The sequence below is a fragment of the Brachionichthys hirsutus genome, chromosome 10, assembly GCF_040956055.1.
Source record: "Brachionichthys hirsutus isolate HB-005 chromosome 10, CSIRO-AGI_Bhir_v1, whole genome shotgun sequence".
NCBI lineage: Eukaryota > Metazoa > Chordata > Actinopteri > Lophiiformes > Brachionichthyidae > Brachionichthys > Brachionichthys hirsutus.
Genome location: NC_090906.1, coordinates 11,398,299 through 11,412,495, shown reverse-complemented (window position 1 = coordinate 11,412,495; position 14,197 = coordinate 11,398,299). Strand labels below are relative to the sequence as shown.

Below are 14,197 nucleotides of genomic sequence, written 5' to 3'. Positions count from 1 at the left end.
TAAATAGCATCTGTTCTTCACATAACCGCACTCTTGTTCTGTAAACACGAGGAAACTCGGGGTAAATAAAAGTCAAGAGTGAAACGGCAGCGTTGACAGAAAGCCCCCCCCCCCCGCCCCCCCCGTGTCTCCTCTCTACAGCAGGGGGTCCACAGTCATGTGGATCTGGTCCCGCTTCCGCCGGCTGCCGTCCGAGCTGAGGTACGGCTCCGCCTCGCCGCACAGGAAGTTCTGTGCCAGGATCTTCTTGAAGGTGCTCCTGAAGTCCTGGATGCGGTAGGCGTAGATGATGGGGTTCACCGCCGAGTTGGCGTGAGACAGGATGATGGCCACGTACATGACGACCTCCGACCTCTTCAGCTCCTCGTAAAACAGCGTGAGGCAGTTGAGGACGTGGACGGGCAGCCAGCAGACGGCGAACAGCCCCACGATGATGGAGAGCGACTTGGCGGCCCGGATCTCCCGCCGCAGCAGGCTGTGGTGGGGGCTCTCGCCGTCGCCCACGCACTTCAGCTCGATCTGCCGCAGCTGCTTCCGGGCCACGGTGAAGATCTTCAGGTAGATGCCCAGCATGATGAGCAGCGGCGGCAGGACGCAGACGAGGAAGTTAAAGTAGACCATGTACTGCATGTCCACCACGCTCTCGAAGAAGCAGCGGGGCCTGCAGCCGCGGAGGGAGTCGCTCGGAGCGGCGTCCGTGGCGTTGCCGACGACGACGCCGACGCTGCTGTTGAAGCAGCTCTGGTACTTCCGGTTCCACCCGAAGAACGGGATGAGGCCGATGACGAAGGAGAGGATCCACAAGATGGCGATGATCTCTCTGGCAGTCTTTCCCGTCATCAACTGGTTGTACCTGCAGGAAGGAAGCGTCACACAGGAAGCGTCACACAGGAAGCGTCACACAGGAAGCGTCACAGGAAGCGTCACACAGGAATGCGTGAGGATCAGAGGCGCTGCGTGTGAAACCGCCGAGTCGTCGTTCACTGTCTGACGTATTTGCTGCTGTTGTGAGATTATGCGAGGCTTCTTCTGTCTTCTTTAAGGCTTAGTAAGGTCATTAAGAATTAATAAAGTTTTTTGTAAAAAAACAACAACATTATTCTGAAGTTTGTTCCAGCAATTTGTCAGACGTCGATTCTAAACTGGTGAAAGTGTGAGAACTTTTCTTCCCGTGTTGCCTGCAGGAACCTGCGTTTGTCTTTCTCTACTTCTCGCTTCAAAGCGTTTCGTTGTTCGACTTTCCTCGTCTGGATTTGTCGTTAACCTTCCAGATTATCAGAATGATCAGGCACCCTGGTTGTTCACAGATTATGCAGCAGATCCCACAAAGATATCTCACTTTTAATGAAACACTTGACATTACTTATTTATTCCAGGCTATGCGGAAGTGGCTTTGAAGTGGAAGCGGCTTCTTCAGAGAAGAAGAAGAAAAAGTGATGTAATTATTAAAATAATTCATGAATTAGTTTTGATCCTCTCCATCCTCTCTCTGCCTCTTACAAATACAGAAGACCCCAAATGACCCATTCCACGGGGAGGGGGGGGCAGCCCTCCCCTCTCTGGGTGGAGGCTGGGAACGGGCGAAGCGCCTGAATGGATTAGTTCTGGCATCCATCTTTGTTTTTCTTTCTTCCCCAACTCCATTCACTCTTTATAGATCCCTCTTCTCTGTGTCGCCGTGCTTCCGCCGGGGGGGGGGGGCAGACCACACACACACACACACACACACACACACACACAGCAAACCTCTGAATGCCCCAAACGCCACCCGCCAGGGGGCAACAGGACGTCCTGCATTTCACCCGGATGGGATCACGGGACTCGTCTTGTTTCAGTAAAACACTATCATCACTTTATAGTCTAATGGAGGAGATGGCGTTGCCCCCCCCCCCGGAGTTCAGAGGCCGTGTTTTGGTCTTTGATGAATCTTTATTGATTTTAAAACTGACCGCATCCATCAGCTTTGGTTTGAGGGGCCGAACCTTCAACCTCCAGGCGGTGTTGAACATCCAGACCCCGAGGAAGCCTCCTGCCGGCCGGGGGCCGAATTATTCAAAACCCTCCAGCCGCTGATTCGCTGCGGTTTTATCGCCTCTTTAGAAATAGTCTGACTGACGCGTCATTCGGTCTAAACGCGGTCCGCGCGCGCCGCGTCACCGGCGCACCTGATCCTGCAGGTGCTGTTAATTTAATGTTCAATCAATGTTAATTTAAACATGACGAGATGCATCACGCGAAACTGACACCAGAGCCGTAACTGTGCTTTCCTTTCATCGTCCTTCGGTGTCCACAGCTGATCCCGGTTTATTCGGGGGACGAGCCGATCCCGGTTTATTCCGGGGACGAGCCGATCCGGGTTTATTCCGGGGACGAGCCGATCCCGGTTTATTTGGGGGACGAGCCGATCCCGGTTTATTCGGGGGATGAGCCGATCCCGGTTTATTCCGGGGACGAATTCCGCTTTCCTGAGGAATCCACGCGGGGAGTTTTGAGTGTGCGTAAAGCTGGTTCTGCTCTGGATTGATCAGAACCGTGAAAACCCAAAGCTGAACCCACCCAAGAGGAGCAGAAGCGCGTTTTTTTAATTCGGAGCCGCTCCGGTTGATGTCGGGAGACGTTTGTTCCGGTTTGAGTCCGATAGAAACAAACGGCTGAGGCGCCGCTCGGTGGCTTTTGTCACCGGGATCAATGAGCGAGACTGTGGTGACGTATCGATCCAACAGCTCCTCCTCGTGTGCGTCGCTGAACGGCTCTACGTGACAGACACCACCCCCAGACTGATGAACGCCGATAGTTGACTATCGATCTGCAGGATAATGACGTAAATGACGCAGATCTCCGACCTGGATGTTTAAATCCAGATCGAGTTTTCTCAGGCCGATTAACGCCTGACTTTAATCCTGATCTCATTCTCAGTCCACGTTTAGACGTTAGCTGTTCTATTATTGATCCGAGCTCTGAGATCACAGCGGACACCGATCTGGGGGGGGGGCAGAATTGTAGAAGTTTTTAAAAACTAATGTGAACTCTTCAGCTTGGACTCCTTCTCCTTATTGCCTATGAATGAATGAATGAATGAATGAATGCCGTTTTATTTTATACATGTATCTATTTGTACAAAGGGAAGAAATTTATACTGATAAAATAAAAAAAGACAAGAAAACAAAAGACATAGTTCGAAGAAAAAGGAAGAAGTGAAACACTGATAACTGGTTAATAATAACTGATTGATAAAACATCCAGGACGGATTCAGATCGATGGTTCATTTCCAAACAAACAAACAGAATCCTAAAATTCAGCCTTTAAATCACTTTGATCGATTATTAGAGGAAAGCAAAATTAGCAATTACTGCAGATTAAGGTTTTTGCCATCAGCGGGGAAAACGAAACGACTTTTGATCGATTTCACTCCAATGATTAAAACAACAACAACGACGACGACGACTCACCTCAGCGGGAGTTTGACGGCCAGGTATCTGTCGATCGCGATGGCCAGCAGGCTGAAGATGGAGCTTTGCGTGAGAACCAAGACGAAACACGCCAGAAAGAGGCACCCGTAGAAGTCCAGGCGCATCCCGAGGCTGATGGTGATGGCGAAGGGGATGGCGAGGCAGCCCACCAGGACGTCGGCCACGGCCAGAGACACCAGAAAGTAGTTGGTGGCGTTCTTCAGCGTGGAGTTGATCGCCACTGCCCAGCAAACCAGAACGTTTCCGGAGATGGAGAGAAGCGCGATCAATACTTCAATCACGATGTAGAACGGATTCATCTCAGCAAGGCGCGTCCAAAGGACCGAGCCCGGCAGGCTGCGCGCACCGCCGCGCACCGACGCGCACTAGTCCCGGCGGAGAACAGAAGTCCTTCTGCTGTAATCCAGGAATATTCCACAACTTGGAGCCTCACGATCAGCCATCTGGCGAGAAGGAAGGCGCGGACTTTACGCGCGCGTGGTTATGGACCGACGCACCGATGAAGCATCCCCGCAATCAAAGTTGACCGAAGCCGTTGTGCGTGCGTAATGACGCATCGATCCCCCCCCCCCTCCAAGCCTGTTGCAGAAGTGCAGCTCATCGCACAGACGGGCTCCGTGAACATGGTCGCTCACGTTAAATAACGCGCGCCGCGTCTCCGGATGAGGCACCGCGACCTCCGTGGACCCGCGCGCGACGCCGTTTACCGCCGTGGCGTGGGCGCTTCTGGAGTGGAGCTGGAAACGTAAGTAAAAAAAAAAGAGGACATCTAGATTTCACAAGCCACGCCCAAACACGCACGCTAGACTTTGTTAGTTACGGGGGGTGGAATCCCAAGCGTCGTGATGCCGCCGTGCGTAATTACGCGCCGGACAGCAAATGATTTGTTATTATTGGCCGTAAACGCTCAGACTATTTACCAAACAAACTCCATGACGTCACGCCCGGCCCGGTTCGGACCCATTTTAATGACTTACCTGCTGCTTTAATGCGTTTCCACTCAGCTCCACGCGTTTTACTGCCCCCGGCACGGAGTGCGCGCGTTAGAAAAGCGCGTTCACGTCAACAATACACCCATTGTCTCAAAAACACTGAAGAATAACGGAAAGTGATTGAATACAAAAACAAACTTTATTGAGCAGCATCAGTCGAACAAGCCTGTCAAATAGAAAGTTTCATAAATAACACGGCATCTCTGCAGGCCGTCGTCTCCACTTCAGCGCCGTGGATTCTGCATTGAAACAATGAAATCTCTTTTCATCAAAAATATCTCTACAAAACTCTTCAGTATCCGTCAGCTCCGACGACTCCGACTCTGACTCTGACTCCGACTCCGACTCCGACTCCGACTCAAATAGAGCCTTCAGCTCGACGTGGAAAAATACTTTCTGCTCTTTTTGAATCTCAGCAATCCAAAACACGACTGGCGCTTGTCAGTGAAAGGAGACTCTGGACATTTGAGCCGTGCGGAGACAGTCTCGTGTGAGGACGTCTTTTGATGGGACACATGTCCCAACTGGTCCCGTTTCCCGTCTGTGTAAACTGGGCAGGAGGCCGGTCTGGGAGGGGTCGGGGAGGGGCGCTGCTCGGTGGATGAATGCTGGAAGACGGTCAGAAAGGTGCAGCGGCGGTGCCTCCTCTTCCTCCTCCTCCTCTTTCCCCGGCGGTCAGGTCTCAAAGTACTTGTATATCTGAGAGACGTACAGCATGACGCTCTGCCAGTCCGGCCGGTCCGTCTTCATCAGCTCCTCCATGTCCTGTTTGGGGCGGAGAGGAACGTCTGGTTCAGGGTTCGACCTCTGATCAACCTACCGATCAACAGATCTGATTAAATATTCAGAGTGACTGATGAGCTTCTGCAGGAGGTTTGTCTGCGATGATGATGTCATCATTAGTTGCTCCTGCTCTAAAGTGCCTGTCGGGAAAGACTCTTGACGGGGCAGCAATCGGACTCAACAGGACTCCTGCTGGAGCCGTTAGCTCAGAGTTAGCTTTTCCTGCGGTCGCCTCCATCAGGCCTGGACTTCCTAAAGTCTGGAAGACTCCAGATTCAGGGCAACCCGGTCTGATGTGTATATTTATATATGCAGTCATTTAAGACATTTCATTTCTGGCAGGGGTTACCGTGGTTACATGGCTCCAATTAGCAGTGATGTCCAGATGAGAGTCGATGAAAGCCACGTCTGAACCGCTCAGCTTTACAACATGATTAGTTAAGATGGAATGTTTTCGTTTAACCCGCCTGATCGTCTGAATCTCCATAGCAACTACGTAGGCTGAAGTCCTGCATCCTCTGCCATGTTTCCTGTCTCCACTGCAGCCGTCCTATCTATAATATAAAGGCCCCAAAAAGACCAAAAATAAACCTAAAAAAAGACTTTAGGGTCGCGGCGGGCCTGGAGCCCATCTCAGCTGACTGGGCGGGAGGCGGGGTTCGCTACAGACGGATTCCAAGTTCATGACAGGGTCACGTGCTGCAGAGACAAACAACCAGCTGCATCCAGATTCATGCCAGCGGTTGAGTTAGAGCTTCCGATTCACCCAGACGGCATGGTTGTGGAGGCGGGAGGAAGCCGGAGAACCCGGAGAGAACCCGGAGAGAACCCACGCAGACGCAGCCGGACTCGATGCAGAAAAGGTCACATTTAAATGCAGCTGCAGCCGCCGCCGCCGCGTCGCGTCTTTCTTCCCGTCGCGGCCTCCAGGCTCCCTTCGGATGTCACGAAGCGTGCGAGCGGCGTGCTGTGAACTCAGCTGATCAAAATCATATCGACACGAGGAACCAGCTCACGATTTCTCGTGAAGCAAAGGGCTGCAGATTTCTGGCGCACAGTAACGACTCAGAAGGGACGTTTGTTCGGGATGCCTCACATCCGGACTTGCTCTACAAATGAAAACAAGCGGCTCCCTAATCAATCGGTTGTTCTGTATCGCGCGTGTTTAAGCGTGTGTGTGCGTGTGTGTGTGTGTGTGAGGTCTTCCATCAACTCACCAGGGAGGGTTTGATGCCGATGCTCTCGGCAGCACGGAAAGCCAGGGTCAGATTTCGGACCTGAGGAAACAAAACAAACACGCTGGGTGTTGAGGGGCGATGAAACTCCCAGCGCCACACATGAAGGTTCAAACAGTGACAGCCGGCCCGCTAATAAATGTCCGAAGCGCTCCAAACAGCAGGGGCAGCAGACGCAGACCGCGTTAGCATTGGCTTGTTTGTGTTAGCGTCTCCGTGCGTGTTGCTTTACAAGCGTTTAGAAGCCTAAATGTCTCTGCGGAAAGCCGGCAGCCTACGAGCCCGACGGAAATCCTCTCTGCGTGTTTACGCAAACATTTCTCCTAAAACGCTTTGCGTCATTTTGTGTAAAGAACAAACTTGAGAGTGAAAACACAAACCGTCTGTGGAAGCGACTTTACTGTTGACAGATGCCCGGAGTCGAGGACATAAAACCCGCCAAAGTCCCTCCATGTTTAATTAGCTGAATAATTAGCCGCAGACCTGTAGCCTGCAACATGAACGGACCCCTTCTTTGAAGATACAATTTAATCTTATTTACTTAAAAAACATCGATCAGAGGAAGGCAGTAATGGGATTACTGGAAGGGCAGATTACACTGGGGAGGGTTTGGGTGTTTGGGCCTCAGGGAAAGTCACTCAGCGAGAGTTATTAAAGGCATCACACGACTATTGAATTATTCAGAGACAGGCGGTGCGACGTCACACGAAGCTAACGCACGTAGCAGCTGCACGTCCGCATCGCAGCGCTGCCCTCCCGCTCCAGATCACTTACAAGTATGACAACACAGATTTCATTCATAATTCATCTCCATTTCATTCATAATTCATCTCCAGAAAAAAAAAAAGGAAAGGAAGTTGGGAAACGGCAGCTTTAGTGCTGGAAAGAAATGACTCCTGGAAAATAGCTTAAAATGATTTCTGAGATTTTATTTTCCTCTCGGACAAACGTGCATCTCCTCAGATGCAAACGCCGTAAATGTCTTTTCACATTTTCCACAAAGAAAGGGACGCAGCCGAGTGACGCCCGAGTCTGGAGGCCGACCTGCCCTACGGGAAACGTGCGTCTGACCTTTCTGTGCACGCACTGATTTACGATCAGTCGTCTGCTCGCGCTGCGCGAGCGAGGCCCCGGCTACCTGCTGACTTGTGTCACAGTTTGTGTGTGTGTGTGTGTGTGTGCATTCTTCCAGGTGTTTTCTACCTTATCTTGACTGATGAGTTCCTGGTACGGGATGTGGGCAGGCAGATATGTGTGCAGCAGAGCGCAGAAAGCCAGACCATCGCTCCAGCTGCTGCTGAAGTTGGTCACATCAATATTCTGTAGATGGGAAAGAGCAGAAGGAGAGTAACACACACAACACAAACGAGCCGTCGTCATTTTCACGCAATGTAATGAGCATAGAGTGCTCCTCGTCCAAGGTGGGGGTGCTGCATGGGCCGGCAGGAAACATGAAAATGAAAGTGGAATAAAAGTGGAATGGTATTTCAGTGTCCATTACTGCTTTCCTCGGGATGATATTCCTAGATCCCATAAAAGCCTCTGAAGATCCGTCTGATCCCTCCAAGAGCATAGAAAGCAGCACATCCAACCTGTGTGTGTGTGTGTGTGTGTGCGTGCAGCATCATGCAGACTGATAACAGCAGCGAGCTCAGAGGAAAGACTGTTCGGAGTGTCCAGCTCCCTGTGGGTTAGATCATTTATTTCCAGTGTCTTCCTCTTTTATCCCCCCGTGATCTTTGGGAATGGGGCTCACAGCCACGGAGTCTCTCCCGAGTGTCGGAGGTTTGTCCGGGAGGCCTCGGTAAACGCCACACAGAAGCAGAAAGATGCAACACAAACGGCGAGTGTGCAGCGAGACTTCTAGTTCAGGGTTTGGATGAAGCTCCGCGCACACACAGTGAAACGCGTAGCATCGCTAACGCGGCCTCGTGCTTGTTGATCGCCCCTCTCAGCCAGCGGTCTTTAATCAGAGCCCTGAGGACCGGAGTTCTTCTGTTTTTCACTTTAACTCCTGACTGATCCATACATGTGATGCCAAGTGAGTGTAATTAGGGGCCTGATGGATAGGGCAGAAAAACGGCATCAACTCTGGTCCCGGGGAAAAGAATGAACCATCGCAAGGCGCTGCAGTAATGAATAACCCCTGAGCTCCAGAGAACTTCTGGTAAATGCATTAGTTCTGACGGCGTTCTGTCGCCTGCTTCGCCGTTATGGACGACCTCCTGGTAGGAGGAGGGGCGTTGTTCTCATCCTGACATGAGACAGGGGTTTGCAATCATCAGTCCTCACCGCCGCTATAACACATACTCACTTCTCTTTTAAACTACTTTTTAGCCTTGTCAGGACATCGAACTATGACTAAAGCTTTTGCTCCAGACCTGGAGATCTCAAAAAATAATTTTCTGGAATCTGCTGACTTTGTTAATGCCTTGACTTCCTTTTTTTTTTTTTTTTTTTTACCACCACCAGTGATCAACACTCGTTTAGAGTAAAATATCAGACAATTATTGGCTGGAATATAATAATAATAATGAATATAATGATTTTCTTTGGCACATTCATCTTATAGACAGACAAATTGTTCCAGTACTTCTTGTATTCCCATCATCCTCGGCTCGTTTAGATTACTTTTGTGATTTCTACCCTGCAGATACCATTTAAAGGAGCTAGTTTACATCCATGGATGGTAAAGCAAATGGGGAGAGGCTGCAGATGCGAGGTTGTCCTCCCCATCAGTCACTGGCTGTCTATTATAGCTAGCAGGGATGGACCTGTGTCATCATGTCAGCCGACATTCCTCTCATAACTCCCCCCTTCTCCCTCTCAGCTGGCTCAGCAGCACCGTGGTCCATGCGCAGACCTGCACACACGCACGGAGGGAGCGATGGGAGGTTAGCCAGACCCCAGAGACAGAGGCCAGCAGGGTCAATAGCAAGCGAGACGATAAGAGACGTTTCACAGGGCAGTTTGTGCGTGTCCCGGTATCAAGGAGAACATGTGTTCACATTCAGGGTGGGAGGGGGTGAGCAAAGTGGGCTCGGGGGGGGGGGGGGGGGGAGAGGGAGAAGCACAAGTGCAAAAAGAGCGGCGGAAAACAACAGGTCTCTGGGAGCCGGCTCCAAAAAAGCAAACACTGCACGAAGCGACAGGAAGTGACCCGCGGCACAAAAAACAGGGCTGAGAGAGAGACATCAAGTTGGTCTGCAGAAAAGGCCTATGATTAACTATTGATCTCCGATCGATAGCTGAATCACATGCGTATGTCACACATACATCAGTCGAGGGAATCGGCCTCACGCCGCCTTTTTACCGTGCTTTAAGAAGCAGCGGTGAAACACGGCGGCGCTGTAGGAAGCGCTTCATCAGCAGAGGGCTTCAGATCCGCTCTGCTGCCGGCCGCTTAGAGAACGGATTCACGGGCGAGCTGGACGACAGCCAGACAGCAGCGTGCGGCGAGTGACGTGAAGAAGGGTAAAATTAAATACTGGAGGGCCAGGCGCATGGAGAAAAGCCTCTCTGAGAATGAAAACGTCACAATACGACACACACACACACACACACACACACACAGCTTGTTAAAAAGTCATCAGTCTAAAGGCTGGAAGCCAGAGACATCAAGACAGAGCGGCTGATGAAGTGTGTCCGTCTGACAGAATCTCTCCAGCTCACAATGAAAACGGCCGCGCGGTCGTTTCGCTGTACATCCCACGAAGGCGAGCACGGCTTCCATCCGCGTTTACCTCCTAAACATAAATACCCCAAAGCTAAACACCGCGAGGCTATGCTGGACTACGATGCTGTAGAAAGACACCGTTTTTATCCATTTTAGTAAAACCGTAATATTTTTGTGAGGCCACGGTGACCTTCGGCCCCCCCAAATTCTAACCGGATCATTCTTGAGGTCGTGTGGATGTTTGGGCCAAATCAGAAGAATTCCCTCTCCCTCTGTGAGAGTGAACGGAGGATGGGAAGACAACGAGGAAGAGCAAAGACTTTAGAATAAAGGGAGACAGAGAGCTAAAAAAGAAAAAAAAAGAAAAGAGGCTCTAATGCACTTTGAAGTGAATCATAGTCATGAGCAATGACAGGCTGAAAGCCCGGGGAGGCTGGAGATGAAGGAAGGGGAGCAGGAAAGGTCACAGAGATGGTTCAGGATGGGGTAACGAGCGGCGCTGGAGGACAGGAGGACACGCAGGTCAGGTGACGGACGATGACGGAGCTGCCTTTGATCCCATCACCAGACAAAGCTTTATGTAATGCTAATGCTAATGCTAAATCTATTGTGTTTGGAGTTCTTGTCCGGAAACTAAAATCATCGATGAATTAACTGCAGTGGACTGACCCCCCCCCCCCCCCCGCCCCCCCCACGGTGCACAGCAGCAGCAGCCGTTTCCTCTGGTGGTCTCGCTCTCCGGATTCTAACTCTTAATTCTTCTTTATTAGAGGTTCCGGTGATGCAACTCCGTGAACGTCTGCTCTCTCGCCCCCCCCCCCCACGTCTGACCTCCATTCCTCACTCAGACGGGGGTTCCGTTCTTGTCTCTCCAGGAGCTTTGTGGGCGTGTCTGAATGAGTTTCCCAGACGGGGCCAGATGAGCGGTGGTCCGTCAGGCCCGGCGGAGGCTGACGTTCAGAGCCTTTGCTCATTGTTCCCAATTTGAACAAACAGTGCATTTATTTTTGTTTGACTTCAATGGTTAATTGAAAAAAAATAAGTGTCTGGAGCTTTCCTAAATTAAGACATGAAAGCGCCTTTAAATATACGGTGAGAGTCCAGCAGGCCGGGCATTCACTTTGGTTAAAATAGAACCACAACAAAATATTTTGCTTTGGAATTTAGGCTCACAAATTCCCACAATGCACCAAAAGGTGTGATACAAAATCAGAAAAATGTCTTGCATGGTGACAAAAACTTTATTGTTATTCTAAGACAATTCAGAGACTGGTGAAGGTGACGGCTTCACCATAGTAGGGCGCACTATTCTGTAAAAATGTCAGCAACACAAGATAGAAAATAAAAAAAGAAAGAAATTAAAACACAACATCATCGCAAACACACACACACACACGCTGTGTGTGTGTTTGCGTGTGTGTGTGTCTACATGCAGGCCAACGGCCATGTTTTCTTTTGTCTTTCTCTAGTGCCGTCTGGTGTTTCTGTTGGAGACAGGATCTATATGGAAGATGCATGTGCACACATTTACATCCTCTCTCTCTCACACTCACACACACACACACACACACACACACACACACACACACACACACACACACACACCCCTGCAGCTCAAACGGAAGCATGTTTTAAGGCACGTATGCTCCGGTCACTGCTTTCATCACGGGTTCCCCCCCTGCATGCATTAAAAGAGCAGAATATTGTTAATTTGCATACGCCTGTCACCTGATACGATGACAGGTGAAGGTTTTATGATAAACTGAGGCATAATTTCCCGTTAGCCGTTTATAATTTGACTATCATCAGCTGCAGTTTGTCAATAAACTGATAAACATCGACCCGCATCAATCCGGGTTTGTTCTGTCTGCAGAACACGTAGAGAGGCCACGATGTCTTCATGATCGCCGCCAAATGCATCGAGGTGAATGGAGAAGGAGGTAAAGCGTGGCTCCGTGCTCAGCGTGGGGGCAAACACGCAACAGCTCATCGGCCCAAATTGTACATCAATAGCTCGTCAATAATGTCATTGAAGCTTTTAGTGTTATCAGCCTGTGTAAATTCAATAGATGTTGCTCTGCTGTTGTACGGAGCTTAGTCACACGAGGAACATAGCATCTTAAATTATAAAAGTGTCAAAATTACATAACACTAAATTTTACACAGGAGAGAAAAATTATTTCCCTTCACAAAGAATTTCTTTCTTTATTTTTTATTCCCACAATATCAAAAGGCACCACTCCAGTATTGATTGGCTTTCGTCTAAGACAAATTCCTCTCACAGAATTAACCAAAGTTCAATTTGCATAAAATAAAAAATATTAATTAAAAGCTTCCAAGCAGCATTTGTTTTGTAACCTGAGCTCAATGCTGCATTTTTTTTTAAATGACACAAAAATTGATTTAGTTTAAGGAGGGGTGGGGGAAAATAAAATAAAAAAAATAACTAATTAAAGCTTGGTTCTGAGTCTTCTATTTATCTTATTATTTTAAGAGCTTTGTAAATGTGCAGGATTGATCCTTGACGCTGTAATGAATGGCTTGTTTGCATTTGCTCAGTACAAAGCCTGTTAAAACGATTGGTGAACACTTTTGGCACGTTTTAGCGACAGCACAATAACAGTGATTACTGTGATAACGAAGCTCAAAATGATCTTGATTTGAATTTCCCCAACATTTTATCTGTTTGTGAGGCAATAATTAAGAGCTGAAGCTTCATTCTGAACCCATCGCGCTCTACAATGAGCTCTAATTTCATCATCTCCTTGTGGTGATGACACAAAGTTATCCTTTTATGACCCCAATAAACTGGTAGAGTGGCATCGGGCTTCTGTCCTGCTGTAATTATGTTGATTTACTCGGCTCTGGGCAACTATTTGCACCTCAACAGCGAATGATCTCCCAGAAGCACGTTTTGCGTTTCACTTTAATTATACTTCTGTTTGACTAAAAACTCTGCCAACAATAGGACTTTAATAACAACTTTCACGGAGCTGCCCCCCCCTCCCTTTGTTCTCGTATCACACTGAGGGAGATGAAGCCGGAAAAGGAGAGCGGGTCAAAACGCGTCCATTACGGATGCAGGCTGACGAGGCCAAACGTCAAGCGCCAGTTAATGTTGAGTTATTACCTGCTTGACCTCGGCCTATAGCGGAGCAGAGCCAGACCACAATGAGGATGCACTGATAAAAATAAACACCACTAACCTTTACCCAGAGGGGGGGGGGGGGGGGGCAGGTGATCGCTGTCCTGTGACCCACCTTCTAATTGTGTGACAGGTCATTCTCTCAGGCTTGTAACTAGTGGCGGACATGCAGAAGGAGGCTTCACGACAGGCTGACCTTTCAGCAACACTTCCTCTCTGACAGGAACCTTTCCCTCAGCAAAGGGCCTGCGGTCACGTTCAGGCTGGGCCGCAGCACTCAGCCGGCTTTTACTGTAACTGATGCCTTCTTAACATGCCCATGACATGAACCCATACTGGTGGAAATGGAATTCACCAGAAAGTGTGTGTGTGTGTGGGGGGGGGGGGGGGGGGGAGATGGAAATAAATGGTTGTGTTTGTGCACTTTGGTTGCGCACGGTGTTGACTCTGAACGGTCATGTGGATGGAAACGGATGCACCGCCGCTGCAGAGCACCCGCATGTTGGACATGTTAATGGTGCATCCAACTGCAGGGTGAACGTTCGTCACACATGGAGAGCAGGCACCGATACGGTGGAGCCTGAATGTCTAAAAGAAACACAAGCAGCCAAATCTTCTTACTGCATTCCTGAAACGTGGAAGTAATCACACCGGGCTGCTGATCCCTTTGTGTCAAGGGATCAGAAGGCTCGTAGTTAAATGGATGCGAGGTTGTTGTTGTTGTCCTGGACTCGACTGTCCTGACCTGAACTGGGACTGGAACTTCCTGTGGGGCTAGGGTCAGTTAAATAGAGTCCGTTTAATCTTCAGAAGGGATGGGAAGTAACTCCGTCGGAATTGTCCCTGAGAAATCAGAAATCTTGATCTTATGATGCTTCCAATTATTCAGACCCTA

At 49.6% G+C, this 14,197-nt stretch overlaps 2 protein-coding genes across 2 annotated transcripts in view; both read right to left on the bottom strand.

The window, feature by feature from the left end:
- Positions 1 to 135: 135 nt before the first annotated feature.
- Positions 136 to 3,773, bottom strand: adora2b (adenosine A2b receptor). The gene is made up of 2 exons (XM_068744772.1): positions 3,451 to 3,773; positions 136 to 853 (listed from the first exon to the last, which is right to left on the bottom strand). The coding sequence occupies exons 1-2, from the start codon at positions 3,768 to 3,770 to the stop codon at positions 136 to 138; spliced, it is 1,038 nt and encodes a 345-aa protein (XP_068600873.1). The 5' UTR covers positions 3,771 to 3,773.
- Positions 3,774 to 5,138: 1,365 nt separating this feature from the next.
- Positions 5,139 to 14,197, bottom strand: part of specc1 (sperm antigen with calponin homology and coiled-coil domains 1) — a 29,309-nt gene continuing 20,250 nt past the window's right edge. The window contains exons 12-14 of the mRNA XM_068744771.1: positions 7,685 to 7,801; positions 6,464 to 6,523; positions 5,139 to 5,228 (exon numbers count right to left, since the gene is read on the bottom strand). Coding sequence (XP_068600872.1) covers positions 5,139 to 5,228; positions 6,464 to 6,523; positions 7,685 to 7,801 — 267 coding nt within the window. The remainder of the gene's footprint in view (positions 5,229 to 6,463; positions 6,524 to 7,684; positions 7,802 to 14,197) is intronic.

Bases quoted from the DNA above. Each gene is read 5' to 3' on its own strand.
- adora2b (XM_068744772.1), bottom strand. From the start codon at position 3,770: ATGAATCCGTTCTACATCGTGATTGAAGTATTGATCGCGCTTCTCTCC. The intron at 854-3,450 runs GTGAGTCGTCGT...TCCTTCCTGCAG, and splicing joins GCCGTCAAACTCCCGCTGAG to GTACAACCAGTTGATGACGG.